Here is a 19266-nt window from a genome sequence, read left to right as displayed (position 1 = left end):
GTCTACTTCCCTATAAGATACATCAACAATTTGGTTCTTAAAAACATAATTGTAAAACACCTTTTCGAGAGCGTGTGGCTACTGCAGCTTTTGAAGCTTGACGTAGTTTATAACGTGCATCTGACGGATCAAAATGTTTCATATATGGACTGACAGTCTAAAAATGTTATGGCGGGGATCTTTCACCTCTGTCTACTATTGTTAAAAATTCTATCGCAGATAAATACTTGTGACAAGCAAGAGTATAAAGGCATTTGCTGCTAGTTTCATTAGCAATAGTTTAAGTTATGCTCTTAGATTCCTGTCTGCCCACATACACGGAAATCGCTACGTATTCAGAAAAAAGGTGAATTATTTGTGACAAGAAAAAATATAAATCTTGTTTCACGCACAGCAATTTCATCTTTCATTTCTTAAACATATAGAACTCACGAAATCGAAGGTACTCACTATTGAGAAAGCGCGCCCTTACATTTAAATAACAACTAATATTTTAGAAAATACTTAACTTTGGCGATTACAGAAGCCTCAGAATATGTTACAAACACGAACAGCAAATATATATTTTCGTACCAAGCGCTATGCGAACTTACGACCTTCGGTACTGCCGTTTGTTGCCTCACCCACTTTATTCCTTTTTTTCCTCATTTTGTTCGTTTTAGTTCGTTGCATATGCTCGGGGCGGACGTCAGAAGACACCCGTTTCAGTTCGTCGTTGGTCCATGAACTCAGTCTTTTTTTTATTACAGAAGGCAGCTAAGCCTCTGACCGTATACGCTAAGCTACCGTGTCGGCTCCGCTTGGCTACTACAACTCGCATGCATTCAGTACTTCATTCCGCCTAATTCCAGCCGAGAGAGACGCTGGCTGACTTAGTTGCCGAATGAAGAGGGTGTAAGCCGTAAATGCATGAAACTTTGGGGGGTGTCCTCTATCAGGCTTCAGAAAGTTCGGTTCAATTGTTATTTGAAAGTTTTAAAAGTGTTTCGATAGTTATTAAGCAGAACATTTGCGGAAATAAGTACGCGAAGTCACTACTAATTTCAGCTACATCTCGTGTGATATATGTAAGTAGAGTCAACCTTTTGAAATTTAATGATTTTTAAACTCTTAATTACATAATAATAACAATTATTTTGTGAGAATACAGATCAAAACTGTTTTTTGATGTTACAATCATTCACAGTAACAACAATACAAAACCAAATTTCTAAGGATGGAAGACATGCTATTATGAACTCACTTTCCACCCAGATGAGTCCTGGTGATTTTTCAGTAACACAATCACTAAACCCCAAGCTGAAACCACTCAATATGTCTAAAATAACGAATTCTAGATGTAAATAAATCACATCGAATCGAACAAATCAGCCATACCGAAACCTAAACAGCACTCGTTACAGTTGGAAAATCGGCGGGACAACCGTTCGGTAACAAGTATCAGAACCTTACAAAATAGCAACTTCGGATAAACAACCGAAAATGGCGTCGCTACCGAGGCTAACCCACTGCACCCATCGGTATGAACCATGATACAATCTCAACATAATGACGATTTACCTAGTGCATTGGTGTACGAAGTAGTTTTCGAAAACTGTATCAATTAATGGCCAAATTACGTTGATTAACGATTATGCCCCTTTGATTTCAACTGACAGTGTACACTCAACGTACACAGGCTTATTATTTCGTCCATAATGGCTAGTTCTCGAGTCCTACAACTGATTAATATTTACTAATAAATAAATTCCAAAACCAACAAATCCACTTGAAGATAATGTGGGATCTTGGAAGCACGCAGTGGGACATAAAGTTCATTGAGACGGAGCAGTGTTACTTCCGAACAAGATTATGCTATTCAGTGTTAAACACAGATTTTTAGTCATCCTCTTGAAATCTGGAACGTCACATTACATTACAGGTGCCTTATTTTTATTTATACCGTACATTAAATCACTTTTCGATTGACTGCAGAAAGTTTTGGAAGACGGTTTTGCTGGCTGACACGCAGTCTGCCGACTGCTCAGACATGCGCTCCTGCATATGCGCAGCGAAGGAAAGTGAATTACACAGTGGCGATCGGTGATCATTAGCTAATGTTCACTGAAAGTCAGAAAAAAATAGAACACCTTGAATGACTAGAGATAGGACGTCCACATTTACAGAACATGTATATTAGTATGTCCTGCAGAAATGATTAGCATTTCAGTCACCTCCGTTCAGCGTGCCCTGTTGCCTAGTAGGCGCAACGTCGGCCATGGTCCCTGATAACTTGTTCCAGGCTTGATGGCATCGACGCATGTAAGGCCCAAATCGCGACATATGGTATAACCATCCAGTTTGCATTCACTTGGTTCCAAAGCTAAGCTGTGGTGCCTGACGTTGGGTCACGGCGCTGCACTTGTCTTTTCAACGTACCCCACACATTTTCGATTGGCGACAAGTTTGATGACCTGGAGGCCAGGGCAAAACGCTGAGATCCTGTAACATCAAGAAGATACGTGTTCGTGCAGCAACATGCGGTCTTGCTGAAAAATGGCGTCTGGGGTCTTAAGCAAAAAGGCTATGCCTACGGGTCGCAGGAGTCATTCACGTAGATCACACTATCACAGTGCTCTGGATACGCACCAACTGCGATTCGTGGTTGTAACCAGTAGCACACCTCACCATAAGAGCTTTAATTTCCGCTGTATGTCTTGTGCGAATGCAGCCACTGTGATGCCGCTTCCCCTGTCTGCGGCAAACCAAAATGCCGCCATCATTTTCAGTCGAAAGGAACGTGGATTAGTCCGAAAACACTGTCTGATACCAATCGTGTCCCCAACGCCGCCTTTCGAAGCACCATTGCCTCTAACATGTTTCTGTACATTGGTCAAAGGTAGACGGAGAAGTGGACGACGCACACATAACCCTTGCCGCAATAAACGGCGACATATTGTCACCCCTGATAGCGTAAGATGTGTTACATTGTTACACTGTTGCGCCAGAGACGAGCAGGATGCAGATCTGTCTTGCAATGCCATTCGTATGAAGTGTCGATCTACTCTGTGGGTGGTCTGGGTAGTGCCGCCTGAGCCGTCTCGTTGTGTTCTACGGCCTTCCGTGAACCATTCTGCACATACCCTTTGCTCTGCCGAAACACTTCGTCACATACCAACAGCAATTTTCCGGATGGACGCCTCACTTTCTTACATGCCATTAGCGCCCTCAATCTCACTGACTTGACGGTACGGTAATTTTCTGATTCAGTGCCTGCAAAAATTAAATGTGAGTAATGCAAAATCTTCCTACATGGGACGTATGGCACAAACAACATAAATAGTGACATAATTAACAGACACGAAAGATTTCGAAATATGGCTGAATAGCTTATCCACCAACTGCTCATACAGTAAAACATATAACTCTTTAATACTCGATACACCACTGTATCTTTTTATCTTTAAAAATAGTGCCTTCTCACTGCCCACGATAGAAACTAGTCACAATGAAGCAAATATCATTAAAATGCAAATCCTTTTATTTATTATTTAAGGGTAACCTAATCATAGGAATGTTGTAAGAATTTAGGGATCTCCAGATGTAAGTTGGAGCGAGAATACAAAACTTTTATTTAATCTCATGAAGAGAACAATGTACAGTGAATAATGCAGAGCAATGTCCTGAAAATTGTAGCAAACTAAAATAAAATGACTTCGAACTCCTTAGGACCTCGATTAATTAATCAAAAATGAGTAACACTTTCACATTAGGGCAGCTCGCAAAAATGAGAATATACGTATGAGATTTCAAAATGTTTTAAAGGAGAGCTTCTTAAAAGATGGCTTGTACTGCCTGAGTGAAACTAAAATTCTCTAAGAACAGAAACAGGGTGCCAGAACCAGACGACAGCCGAGAAGCGAAGTCTCTCGAATCCAAATTCCCTCATGAACTGTACGCAAATCCCGAGCTTCACTCGGTGGGGAAACTGCATGCTGCTGTCAATCTGACGAACGAGTATGTTCCTTTTTCGACGTAAAAACAAGGGACAGGAGCATAAACTTTCCAATGAAACTTAGGAAAAAGCATTATTACGATTCACGTGGTTTGCACTGGTTTTGAATAGTCTCTCTCCATTAGTCAACACCATCTGCACCGCTTATTGTAGTTAAGACGTTACTTTGCAAGGAACGCACGAATTTTCTGATGCCAAGGATGCACCAGAAGACGGCTCCTTTTCGACGTGTTACTACAAAGGCAAATTTCAGCCCTAAAGCACCTGGTGGTAGTGTGCCTGTGACAAGCAGATTATTGCCAGGAAGTGTCCACAATAACCATTTTGGGAAACAGTTCCATTTTCACGAAAATTGGCTGTGATTTTGAGACACCATGAGAACGCATTCTGCCAAGCCATAGACCCACTTGCTTCTGGAGAGAAATCGAACAATTTCGTCTCCCAGTAAAATGTACCAAGCTCACTTAATTAACTATTGCGTAATTGTAACAGTGATGAAAAGAAATCGCAAATTTACAAGTGACTCTCATGTCAAATTTTCATTGCGTAACATTTGGCATTTCCGTCAGTTCAGATACGTGAACTCGTGAAACTGCCAGATTGGCAGCTGCACCGAGGCCTACTCCCACACACCTCGCTGAACCGTCAGAGTTAATTTAATGTAAATGTGGGAAGGTCAGAGTTTCACGTTTCGCTGACAAAGTAGTCACTGGAAACAGAATGGGACTGAACAACGGTAACACTATAAATCTGCAACATCCCTTACTAGAGAAACGACACAGGAATCATGAATTAGTATGGCTGGGCGAGCTTTGATCCTCTCTTCTTGCAAGGGAAACTCCCCATCGCACCCCTCCCCCCCCCCCCCCCCCCCCCGCCCCCGCTCCTCCCCTCTCTCTCCTCAGGTTTAGTGATTTAGTGGTAAAATGTCCCAGTGGAGCAGGCCGGAGTGGCCGAGCGGTTCTAGGCGCTACAGTCTGGAACCGCGCGTCTGCTACGGTCGCAGGCTCGAATCCTGCCTCTGGCATGGATGTCTGTGATGTCCTTAGGTTAGTTAGATTTATGTAGTTCTAAGTTCTAGGGGACTGATGGCCTTGGAAGTTAAGTCCCATAGTGCTGAGAGCCATTTCAACTTTTTTTTTGTCCCAGTGGGTAGCCCGTCAACAAAGGAACACAGATCAAGCATGAAAACAGGAAGATGGTGTACTGAAATGTGAAAAAAACGACCAAAACAGAACATTTGTGAGCGTTCCAAGCCGAAAACGTGCAACATGGGGCAAAGTGCAAGAGCCACTGCATCGTGGTTATGTGGCCACGGTGCTGGACGGCAAAGCGGGACAACAGTGTTCAAATCTTCCTTGTACTCCATTTTTTCTACAACAAATTATGTACTTTCCATCCGGTCATCGACGTGTCTGTTCTCCTGCTCTAATCTTGGCAATTTCCATACCATACGTTGGTCACAGAATACGTGAAATTGTGTGAGAATATAGTACCGTCGTAAGTAAATGTGATGTATAGTGACGCAGTCGAGATGCTCCATAGACCTCTCACAGAACGAAAACATCAAATAAACATGTGTGAACTGTGTTACGACAAAGGAATTCAAGAGTCAGAATTTCCAGAACGGAATGCAAGAGTGGTACTTGTGTAAAACGAATTGGAGCCACGAACGACTGGATTCCCCTTCCTTAAACCTCGCAGTTCCAAACGGACATTACACCATGATACATACACAAATTTGAATACAGCGAACTGGCACGTCAATGACAGAACGGGTATGAAACTTCCTGGCAGATTAAAACTGTGTGCCGGACCGAGACTCGAACTCAGGACCTTGGCCTTTCGCGTGCAAGTGTTCTATCTGCTCTGAGAGGGCGGGGCGTGAGTCGTGTTTCGGTAGCTCAGATGGTTAGCCGGCACGGTATCACAGCGTGTTCCGTCAAATGGGTAGCTGCCCTCTGTGACAAAAGAACTGAGTGAACGGATCAACTGTAAACTTGAACAGGTGTCATGGGATGTCCGCGACGAACAATAACGAACAAAATGAGGTCGCAAAAAAAAATAAAAATAAAAAAATAAAAAAAAATCGTAGAGCGCTTCCCGCAAGGCAAGGGTCCGAAGTTCGAATCTCGGTCCGGTGCACAGTTTTAATCTGCCAGGAAGTTTCAGATCGGCGCATACTCCGTTGTAGAGTGAAAATCTCATTCATACTGGACGGGCAATTCACAATTTTGTGAAAAGAAAACTTCCGAGGCGCAGACGACATAACCACGACGCCATGGCTATTGAAGTTCGCTCGATGTTGCACATCTCTAGCTTGGACCGTTCACCAATTCTATTTAGATTCTTTTTCCACGCTTCAGTACACCTTCTTCCTGTTTTCATGCTTGATCTTTCAGTTTTTAACGGGCTGTTCACTGGACCATCTTACCACTAAATCTGGAGGGCGAGGGGTGGGGGGTGGGGGGGGGGGGGGAGTTTTATTTGTCAGCAACACCAACACACTATCTCCTTCAATGCACCAGTTTAAAATGTTTGCTGGCCGGTGTGGCCATGCGGTTCTGTGCGCTTCAGTCTGGAACCGAGTGACCACTGCGGTCGCAGGTTCTAATCCTGCCTCGTGATGGCTGGGTGTTGTGTGCTGTCCTTAGGTTAGTTAGGTTTAAGTAGTTCTAAGTTCTAGGGGACTGATGACCACAGATGTTAAGTCCCATAGTGCTCAGAGCCAGTGGAACCATTTACTCTTTTTACTCCAATTAAGCCTCTGGGTGGTCAGTTGTAATGGAATTCTTGAGATTCTGCAATACCTCCGCCCAAGAGCAGTGGGCAGCGTCTCAGAGCCGTGCTGCCTGTGTGTGTCCAGGTTCCGCGTGACTGCGCCGGGCTGCGAGCCGCTGCTGGGCTCGCTGTCGCTGGTGCACGTGCCGTCCGTGAAGACGCGCGCCGAGGTCCGCGCCACGCTGGAGCGCCTCCAGGTCAGTGCTCCGCCTACGACGCGCGCTCACTCTGTTGGTGTTTCCGTCCGCAGTCCAAAGACTGGTCTGATGTATCTCTCCACACTACTCTGTCCTTCATCTTTGAATAACTAATGCAGCCTACATTCATTTCTGCCTACTTACCGTGTTCGGCCTTCGTCTCCCCTCATACTTCCCTCAATAACCAAACTGACAATTTCTTCGTGTCCAAGTATACTTCCTGCCAAATGATCCCTTCTTTTAGTCAAGATGTGCCACAGAACTCTTTTATCGCCGATTACATTCAATATGTCATCATTACTTACTCGATCTTGAGCATTCTTTTTTAGCCCCACAATTCAAAATCTTATACTTTTTCACATTTGATTTCCATCCAGTGCTACAATCCAGACAGGTACCTTTTGAAAAAAACTTCCTAAAACTTCAGTTTATCTTCGGTAAGGACAGAACAAGAACAATGATTTAAAATTTTTACCACAGATGGCGCTTGATCCCAGGTCTCCTACTTGCTAGGCAGAAGTGCTAACCACTATAACACCATAGAACTGGTGCCACCACAGGTGCACAGACTACTACACTCTAGCGCCCTCCCTAACACAAACTTCAGGAGGGTATTGTACTAGGATTGTCTATGCAGCTGTGGTAGCCACGATGCTACGGAGGTGCAGAGGTTAGCACATCCGCCTAGTAACGCAGATAATCTGGGTGCTAGTGCCACCTGTAGTACAAACTGAAATTCATTGTTCAGCTTTTGTCTTTATCGAAGGTAAACTTAAGGCCATATGTCTCCAGGAGAATACAATTCCGTCGTATCAGTAGGTCACGAAATGAAATTGGATGCCGACCAATTTCTCTTTTACAGATATGCTTCTCCTGGCCATTGCCATTCTTCATTTTATATTATTTTGCTTTAGCCATCTTCAGTTATTATTTTTTGTTCTAATAGGAGAACACTGTTACTTTCTAATAGAAGTCCTTCAGCTTCGTCGGATTCGTATCTCCACCTACATCCACATACGTACTCCACAAGGCTATGTACGGTGCGTTGTACCTGTACCAGTCATTTCATTTCCTGTTCAATTCGTAAATGTAGGGAGGGGAAAACGATTTTCTGTATTCCTCCGAAGGAACTGTGATTAATCTGAACTTATCTTCGTGGTACGTTGGCGGTAGAAGAATCGATCTGCTGTCAGCTTCAGATGCGTGTTCCCTAAATTTACTCAGTAATGTTCCTCGAAAATAACGCCGGCTTCACTCAACCGATTTCCACCTGACTTCCCAATACATCCCCGTAATACTTGTGTGTTTCAAGTACTTACCGGTAACAAATCTAGTAGCTCTGCAAATGGACTCTCACTAAATTTTGAGAAAACACAGTTTTGTACAATTCTGTATAGTAAATGGCATAACACCATTGAAAGAAAGACTACGAACGGAAGGCTGTTGCTAAGGTAATATACTCACAATTTCTGTGTGTGTGTGCATTGATGAGAAACTGAATTTGAAGAAACACATCGATGATCTGCTGAAACGGTTAGGTTCAGCTACTTATGCTATTAGGGTTATTGCAAATTTTGGTGATAAACATATCAGTAAATTAGCCTACTATGCCTATTTTCATTCACTGCTTTATATGGCGTCATATTTTGGGGCGATTCGTGATTAAGAGAGAAAGTATTCATTGCACAAAAGCGTGTAATCAGAATAATTTCTGGAGCCCACCCATGATCACCTTGCAGACATTTATTTAAGGAACTCGGGATTTTCACAGTACCTTCGCAATACGTATATTCTCTTACGAAATTTGTCATTAATAACCCATCCCAATTCAAAAATAACAGCGATGTGCATAGCTACAACACTAGAAGAAAGGATGATATTCACTATTCTGGATTAAATCTCACTTTGGAACAGAAAGGTGTGAATTATGCTGCCCCAAAAATCTTTGGTCATTTGCCAAATAGTATCGAAAGTCTGACACATAGCCAACCAACATTTAAAGGCAAATTAAAAGAAGTTCTGAACGACAACTCCTTCTACTCAATAGATGAATTCTTAGTTATGAAGTAGTAACTGTAAAAAATTATTAATTAATTAATTATTTTGTGTAAAGAAAACTTATTCTAAAGTGACACGTTCCATATTATTATGAAATATCGTATTCATGATCTATGGAACAAGGATTAAAGTATGTATGTATGCCCGCTTCTGAATTGCTTCGATGTCTTCCCTTAATCCAACCTGGTGCAGATCCCAAATGAGCGATAAGAGGAGTGGGTCGGACAAGCAGTCTATACGCTCTCTTTTTCACAGATGAACCACACTTTCCTAAATTCTCACAATAAACCCAGATCGTCCTTTTCATATCGGTTTGCAGCCTTACGCCTAGATATTTAATCGACGTGACTGTGCCATGTTTCACACTACTAATACTGCATTCGCTGACTACGGGTTTTCTTTCCCTACTCATCTGTATTAACTTACATTCTTCTACATTTAGAGTCAGCTGCCACTCCTCACTTCAACTAGAAATTTTGTCTAAAACTTCCTGTGTCGTCCTACGGTCGCTTACCGACGGGCCCTTGCCGTACACGACAGTATCACCACGAAACAGCCGAAGATTGCTGCTTGCCTTCGCCGACAGATCATTTACTTGTGCAAAAAGTAACACTGGCGCTATCACACTTACCTGTGGCATTCCTGACGATTCCCTTGTCTCCATGAGACTCGCCGTCGAGGACAACGTATCGGCTTGTATAACTCACGAAGTCTTTGAGCCAGTCACATGTCTCGTGACCTGTTCTACATGACCGTACCTTAGTTAACAGTCTCCAGTCGACGCAGTGTCAAATGCTTTTTGGAAATCTGGATATGGAAGCGGTAACTTCCCCTTCTTCCATGGTTCGCATATATAACTCTTTTAACTCTAGTACAAACTTGAACATTCATATGACAATAACATTTAGCAAGTAAATATGGATTGTATAGTACAGTGTAACCATTGTCAAGTGTTTGTGCTCAGACATTAACACTAACACCATTATCATGTTATCTGTACAATGGATATCCATTAACTGATTGTTCTCTGATATCAAACAATTTTTTAGGAACATTTCATGCATTTGCCATCTCTCCTACAGTAATATTTTTGATTAAGGGCACCATCCATGCATTATATATCTCGCAATGTATTTGTATACTTTACAGTGCATTTGAATATCTGGGGTTTCTCAAGAAATGACTCTACCGATATCACAAATGTTCACAACTTTATCAATTTCACACAAAGTGATTAAAATATGGACTGTTTTTTAAATTCAGTTGCGTGAATTTTACCAAAGATATGTTTCGTTACTGTAGCATGAGTTAATTCATTGAATTTCTCCTTGAATACTCGCACAATAATTTCTGGACGAAAATTGCCATATTCATGTGGATCAATGTAGTTAATAGATATTTTTTTAAGAACCATTAAATGAAGAACGAAAAATAAATATTCTTCCAGTATATACAATATCATTAGAGTTTCGGTCTAAATTATCTCTTTAGTTATTATCAATTGTTGACCTTGGGATAGACTGTTCTTACCGTGTGAAAAGGAGTCTCGCACCTTCTATGCATTCATGTATGTTAATAATGTATTGCAATTATTGTGAATGATTTAAAAAGCTTAAATCATATCTAATTAAAAGGCAATAGCACGATTATTGCAACATAACAAATTCAGTTTTGCGCTGCCTTGCAGTGGACGTATTTGGTGTATAATGCAAAAAGTTACCATACAAAACAGTGACTCAAATTGTAAATAAAAATGGATTCGTAACGAGCCCTGTAAGAATGATTGGGAAGATCGGGAAGGTGGTGGATTGGTGCGCTGTAAAAGATATGCTGGCCTTGAGAGGCACCTGCATGCCTTGCACATACTGTTGCATCAAGCAGTCACGCCTGCAAGATGAGAGGTCTGCCAAGCGAGTGGATTCATTCTTATTTATCGAGTAACATGAGCTGTAGTACTCACAATTCAGTTAAAAATTATTCTACTGTTTGAATATTGAGCAACGGGATCGGATAACGAACATCTCACTATTAGTAATATACACAACTCTGACTGTTCACTACTCACTGGCAATACCACATTTTCTTTCTTACCCAACGACTTTGATCAACACGTGGCCATCGCACTGAATATGAATGGCGCACACATTATAAATTATGGATATCATGACAACACACTATTCGAAGGAAAAGGCCACCAATCTTTTTCTTTCCTCTACATTTTTTTTTTCGATAATTCTATTACCTAAACACATCATTACATTTTCTACAACAATTACACATGATAAACTCCGCCCAGTGGGTATGGCTTTACATTGGTGATTCTCTATCTTATGGTCTCGTAATTATCTAACACTACAGTGCCCTTTCTGGATAGGATGGTGGATCTTTTGCTATATCTCGCACTTCGACTCTCACACCCACCATCGAAAATTTTCCTCCAGACCGAGCGGTACAAAAGGAACATGCATAACCCACTGCCTCTGTACCTATCTTGCTACTCTCTCATGCAAACCACATTTACTTAAATTAAATGAAATACACCACACTAGCAACATGGAAAGCAACACAAGGGATAGGTACAACGTTATAATCACATCACTTTCAGCTTTCCCACTTCAATTAGTATTCATCCCAGTTTCACATGACAATGCCCCACTTCGTAACTTTTCTTTCCTACTATGAGCTCTGGAGGGTATATTCACGTATTCCTGTGCAATGGGCAACCAAGTGGCGTTTCTGATAGACGGCTGACTCACTTTGCTTCACTCTCAGAGTATCATAGTTTTAATCAAGCGTCACACGGAAACATAACACGCAACGTAATATTAAAAACAATTTGTCACACACGCGAGTCCTCAACTGATACCATGGACGAGTACTTCTCTTTATCCCTTGTCTCATACACAGATTGAGACTGACACAGTACTCACCACGTGTAAGTGCTCCTCTCTAATTTCAAGTTCTGCACACGCCATTTCTTAAATATTCCCAACTTATAGTACATACGCCAGTAATTCAGCTTAACTTTAGCACATGGAAGTATTTCAACGTATTGCTATACGTGGTTTCATTGTGACCGTTGGTCACTTCCGAAGATTACTACGATCCCCTTAATATTACCTGCCTGACATATAATTCTCCCCACAAAAGTTCATTAAATAGAGAAATTATTATTCCAAACTACTCTTAAGTATTTCACATGCATATCATGTCTCCACGCTTTTGTCTTTACGGAGCACACCTAAGACACGTCTTACCAACACAAGATCCCACGGCAGAGTGCTGAAAACATGGCCGTTCTTCATGTCATCTCGCACCTCTGCCGAAGTGGGAGAGCATCTTGCCACTGTATTAGTCAGCCACATTTCAGGCGCTCAAAGCTCAGGTAAATTACATCTCTTTGGTTCCACCAAAGGTGACCAAAGGACCGTCTCAAAGATGATCATATATTGCACATTCACTATCTGTGGTTAGCAGACGACCATAAATTCATTCATTTCGCAGATCTCACCAAATTCGATGCAGGGATTTATTTTGTGGGAGTGCACATGTGATCAATTAAATAAATAAGTTGTCATTCTTTCCTACACTGGAATCCAGCTTCGGTATGAAGTGAAATTGAGTTTTTATTGCAAAAAATATGTTGTTCTGACAAGAGTAACGAAGAACGTTGTGTCTATTTTCAATTTCGTTTGGTACTGTACCCTTTCACCACCGGCTACCCATTCAGAAAAAAAATGGCAGGGTACTATCCTTGCAATGAGAGGGTAGTTACAATTTTTTTTTAAAGAAAGATGTAATAGAACAAACGTATCAAGTCATGATGATAACCAGCAGGAGACCTTAGCCCCTGTGACCTCAAATAGACGACCAAATGCTGGTACTTTACCAAACTATTGACACAGTTGTTGTATTACTGTACTCTCCACAATCCGGAGTAACGTACACATACAAATTTACAACAATCCAAATGACAAATAAAACAGTACATCGTACAAATAAAAAATAATGGTGAGATAAAAATTTGCTTAGTTACCAGGATCTCTGTTAATTTTTAGGAGTAATCCAAACTTCACTAATTCTATAACAAATAAAAAAATACTAATTTTACTCATAAAATTTTTAATAGCTCACCGTCCAAACATAGAACAAGTAATCTGACATTCATAAATTGCATTGTAATAGTCTTTACATGGCAATGTCTAAATACAAAACAAAATAAGTAAAAGAAAAAAATGCGTACACTAGTTACATGTAGAATGTCAGGCTCCATATCATTACTCTAAAATGTGCGTCAAACCTACCGAGAAATTAAACTGAGAAAAATAACAATGAAATATACCACAAATTAGAGACTGATTACGAATATAGTCTGTCTAAGACATCATGTCATACCTCATTAGCTATCATCACTTAAGCAATTACCACCACTACTCGACTGTGAGTTTAACCTGATCCTTGTCCAGCAGTACAAATACCTGGTGCTGAGCTAGTCAGTCCATCAACTTTGATCAATACACGCGGTAAACAGTTAGTAATAAGTTCTTGAATCTACCAGTAACTCTCGTATTTTACTCTACTGCTAATTTCTCTGTTGTTATATATTTAGACAACAAGAACTTGCATTTCGACTAGCCTCCGTTACACTTCAATGTGAAATATCACCACTGTGATAATGCAAATAAGTGGCTTCAGTCAACACACCAACAAGATTATTATCGTCCACGACATCAAAATGCATCAGTTAATTCCGATATTTGTTGTGCAATGCAAACTCTTGTCCCTTGTCACAACCAATGCTACAAGAGCCGCTACGTTATTATTACGACAATGGCTAATAATTAAAGCATCCTTGTACCAAATATTCTAATAAGCATGCTACGTGAATTTGATAGCCCAGAACGAACAAAAAAATCACTAACTATTCTAAACATCTATGTTAATTAAATAGAGTTACACTTGCTGTCCCTTCAGGAATGAAACATATAACATAATTGGTGGTTGTTGTTGTGGTCTTCATTCCTGAGACTGCTTTGATGCAGCTATCCACGCTAATCTATCCTGTGCAAGCTCCATCATCTCCCAGTACCTACTGCAACCTACATCCTTCGGAATCTGCTTAGTGTATTCATCTCTTGGTCTCCTTCTACGATTTTTACCCTCCACACTGCGCTCCAATGCTAAATTTGCGATCCCTTGATATGTCCTACCAACCGATCCCTTCTTCTAGTCAAGTTGTGCCACAAACTTCTCTTATCCCCAATCCTATTCAATACCTCCTCATTAGTTACGTGATCCACCCACCTAATCATCAACATTCTTCTGTAGCACAAAATTTCAAAAGCTTCTTCTCCAAACTATTTATTGTCCATGTTTCACTTCCATACATGGCTACACTCCATACAAATACTTTCAGAAACGACTTCCTGACACTTAAATCTGTACTCGATGTTAAAAAATTTCTCTTCTTCAGAAACGCTTTCCTTGTCACTGCCAGTCTACGTTTTATATCCTCTCTACTGCGACCATCATCAGTTATTTTGCTCCCAAAATAGCAAAACTCCTTTACTACTTTAAGTGTCTCATTTCCTAATCTAATTCCCGCAGCATCATCCGACTTAATTCGACTACATTCCATTATCCTCGTTTTGCTTTTGTTGATGTTCATCTTATATCTTCCTTTCAAGACACTGTCCATTCCGTTCAACTGCTCTTCCAAGTCCTTTGCTGTCTCTGACAGAATTACAATGTCATCGGCGAACCTCAAAGTTTTTATTTCTTCTCCATGGTTTCTAATACCTACTCCAAATTTTTCTTTTGTTTCCTTTACTGCCTGCTCAATATACAGATTATTTACACAATTACAAATACGTTATTCCCTTTTACTTGGGGTCAAAAAGTTGCTGATACCTTTCCTAGAAACACTGTCTCGGTGTGATAGCTCTCCCATGGTTACCCGGACGAAAGTCTTTAAGTCGCTCAAATTGGCATTTTGAACAAGCACTGAACAGTGAAGTGTATCTCACATTAAAGACAAATGTCATAGTCACTCTCAGAGTACCATCCACACGAATCTGGTCGTCCAGAAATGGCCCTGCAACTATTATTATCCACGGTCCTGCCCTTTCAGTTTATGGTGTAATTAAAAGTCTTAAGTTCCAACAAACAGCACTTATTCCCGCACCAAGTAAAGAAATGTCTCCTGGTACAAATGCAAATGTCAATGTTCCACTTAAGTTTCTTGCGTTCATACAATAATTAGTCACAAACGACAACTGTGCTCTTTAAGTATACCAAGCGTGCCACATGCATTTTACAAGGCACACTTAACAATTCACTGCCAAAAGTTTATGGATCCCACCGTTCAGTGTTAAAGACAAAACAAAACAATCGTCCTGTCTGCTAAAGACAAAATCTTTTCCACCACTCACAACGTGGAAACACCAGTCCTTCACTTTCCACCTTATTGAGACACACGAGCAGTCATCTTGTGTCACGGCTCCACAGCCCAGTACTAGTTAATAGTTGCTGTTAAAAAATGCCCGCCGGACTCTGCCGCGCGTCGTTCATTCTGCCGTCGCGCCGCCGCAGCGCGAGCCGTTGGGCAGAAAACCACCCGCTGTTGCCTCTGCGGGATACTGTCTCCAGTCGTAAGCGTGGCGCAACTTACAATAACTGGTGGTAGGTGCGTGTCGCCCCAGGCCGTTGGCCTGTTGTAGAGGGGTTGGGGAGTGTACCTCGACCGGCAGTGGAGTGGGGAGCGCAGCGGCTCTGTCGCCTCTCCCATGGCGGCGTCAGCTTGGCCTCCCCCATTTTTATGTAGGTACGGGCGCATGGGCACCTCAGCGCTACGACAGTCAGACCCTTCTGTGCATCTAGCAACATACAGACAAAAGTATATTCTTACAGTATTTAAATACTCACTGATTACATGAATGATCTATTAGATACATTGGTAATAAAAGAATCTTTGTTCTAAAAAACATAAACTCATACACCCTAGTTTACTACACATACAACATCAACATATATCCCTTTTCTATATACAGCCCACACTTGTGCTATTGATTGTACCTGTCGTCCCTCATACAAAACATGAAAGTGTTCAAAATAAAGGAATAAGAAACAATCTGTACAGCTCACAATTACAATATCAAATAGTAAACTACTTCAATATCCTATCACAGTAAACATATTATAAACTGTTGATTTTAAAAAAAAATTGTTCAAATGGCTCTTAGCACTATGGGTCTTAACACCTGAGGTCATCAGTCTCCTAGAACGTAGAACTACTTAAACCTAACTAACCTAAGGACATCACACACATCCATGCCCGAGGCAGGATTCGAACCTGCGACCGTAGCGGTCGCGCAGTTCCAGACTGAAGTGCCGAGAACCGCACGGCCACACAGGCCGGCGTTGACTTTAAAACTACAATATACAACGCACCTTTGTGCTTGTGACAGACTGAAATTAATACCCCTTGAAAGTGTTCTAACAAAAAATAAGAGACAATCTATACAGCTCACGATTACTTACCACATAATGTTAAATACTAAACTACTTTAACATCCTAACACAATAAACATTTTAGAAGCTGATGACTCTAAATCTACAACATAGAATGCACCTTTGTGCTTGTGACAGACCGGAATTAGTATCTCTTTACATATTTTACCTTTTATTATATATTACAACATTTCTAGGACTTGTATGTACCATCCACATGATGTCGTATCCTGACCTGCCATCGAGGTTCATCCAAATCAGACGACAAAGCACAATAATGTTTAAGTTATGGATCGGTAGCATCCCCTTTACAGGAGTGTCCGCATTGATCACACTACTCTACGACTCTCGCTGAACTGACACCACATTTTCTTTCTCACTCAATCCATTTATACACCAACAGAATAGGTCAAGAAGTTAGCTAACCTTAACACCACCACACTCACGACGACATACCATACCTTTGCTCCCTTATACTCAACCACATAACACATGAAGTTGTTTAGGAGATAGCATTCCAGTCTCCAAATTCGTCCTTTCACGCTGGCACCTCTCTCCATCGGCTTACCTATGCATTCACTTTATCGATTATTCATCCTGCTAAATATCAACTTAGAATTGCGACATTTCATCTAAGAACACAAAATACACAAATTATTCATCCTGCAAAATAACTGTACACATTTTGGTACTGTTTTGATTAGTTGTACTGGCACCAGGCTTCAACAACCACAAAAAATATTATTTTTGCCCTATTGCAAATGTTATGGTAAGAATTAGATTTACACTTATATTACATCTTACGTCAGTATTCCACAACTTTCATCATCTGGATCTCATACTCCCTTTACGTCCTTTCACGTTGTGCAGTTGTCCTGGTGTTCCTTCACCATTGGCATCAATCTCGATTGCAGCATACACAGGCCTCTCTGTAACATACACCTAAGACACCTCCATATTATTAACACTACTCACCTTTATTTACCACTGTTTCATCACGTCGAATCTCTCTTTATTACACACACTGCTCCACGTCGCTTCTCTCCTTAAATATCATCTTTATCAAAAACTATTTATCACGTCGCTTCTCACACTATCTACCATCTTTATCCACTCATTACTCATCACGTCGTTTCTGCTTGATCGTTATTCATGTGACAATAATACGTACATACACCACTCTGTCGCCTCCTGTTCGTGACTCATTCGAGCAGTTTATTCCGTCATACTTCCTGACATCCCACCTGAAAATTCTTATGTTCGATTTGACCCTGCACAACGTTACACTTCACAGATCAATACACTGACTATCTACCATAACTTGTCTACTTTCGATCTATCCTTAACTTTTCCATAATTTGATGTTAGAAATGTGATGACGCCCACGCAATTGTTTTCCCTTAATCGTCTCAATCAGTACAGCATTTTCGTGGACAATCCACCTGACTCTGAATGGTCCACTATACACAGCAAAGAATTTGCTAGTTAGGAATCTGTGCTTACATGAAAATTAAACGTGTGCAGAGAATATACAAGCTATGAGAAAGGGACAGCACAAGTGTTAGAAACTTTGGTGCTAGTGGCCTCTTTCCCTAACACCAGATTCCGAACAACCATACGCAGCATTTCATTATAACTGTCACCACGACAATCACATACTATACATCAGATGGCATCTAATTTAAAAACTTGGATCACATTACTGATGTTACCTGTAACAGCAGTATAAATGTACCCCATGCCATACAGATAACAATGTTGACTTTCTACATTATGTGATAAGTACCTACAATAATCAAATCGCACTAATTAAACTGGACTCATTGGCATTATTACATAACATTTTTAGCAACTGATTTGTTTTGAGGAAACAGTCCTTTTACTTTAGTGTTCGAAATAAAAATTTGCAAATTTTGCTCTGAGAGACCAGCCTAACAGATGCCATTACTGGTGTTTTATTTTCTGATCAGAAGTATGGTATTTGCATTCCTACATATCAGCAGAGTATGTGTGCTACATATACAATTTTCAGCCAGCGGCATGTCTTTTAAGGCAAGATGCTAAGGGCTGATATCTTGGATTAGTTTCTCCTATCCATCAATCAATTATGACAAGAATGAAATGCTAGGATTCCATGCTCTCCTGTCATTCTGATAGTTTCTGCCGTTCCTATCCTCGACTCTGTCTGACCTATGAGTCATGTCTCCGTTCACGATGTTTCTCTCATTAATCAGTAGCTGTAACAAGTGGTTAAGTGACGCAGAATCGTCTAAGACTCTGCCTGCTCTCACTATATCTCTGCGCAATTTCACTGTCAACTTCGTTATAAAGATGCTAATGAGTTCCCCAGGTTCGTATGTCACATCCAAAATACGTATTTCGACTCAGAATTTCCTGATAGCAAGCCACTGGATCTCTTACACCACCTTCGTTACAATTTGGCATCATCAAAATGCTTTCCGTAACTCGGTCCTGCTTACTTTTCGACCAGAATTCACTTAAAAACTTGTCACAAAATATCTTGTAGCTACTACAGTCTTTAATAACTTCCTCCATTTTCGCTCTAGCCTCGTCCCTCAAATGGTTACACACAAACTTCATTTTGAGGTGCAGTCCCCACAATGAAGGTAATGAATTTTGAAATTGAGGCAGCCTTGGACTATATCCAGTTGGGTTTGCCGCCTGTTTTATCCGACACCACCGTTCTTTTTACTCTCTGAATTCGTC

General features: G+C 40.9%; 1 protein-coding gene across 1 annotated transcript in view; it reads left to right on the top strand.

Annotated features, from left to right (window-relative positions):
- Positions 1-19266, top strand: part of LOC126266933 (chondroitin sulfate proteoglycan 4) — a 551011-nt gene that overhangs the window by 363360 nt on the left and 168385 nt on the right. The window contains exon 11 of the mRNA XM_049971625.1: positions 6861-6972. Within this exon, the coding sequence (XP_049827582.1) occupies positions 6861-6972 (112 nt within the window). The remainder of the gene's footprint in view (positions 1-6860; positions 6973-19266) is intronic.

The sequence above is a fragment of the Schistocerca gregaria genome, chromosome 4, assembly GCF_023897955.1.
Source record: "Schistocerca gregaria isolate iqSchGreg1 chromosome 4, iqSchGreg1.2, whole genome shotgun sequence".
NCBI classification, from domain to species: Eukaryota; Metazoa; Arthropoda; class Insecta; order Orthoptera; family Acrididae; genus Schistocerca; species Schistocerca gregaria.
Note: the sequence above shows the minus strand (reverse complement) of the source record. Positions and strands in the feature narration are given on the sequence as shown.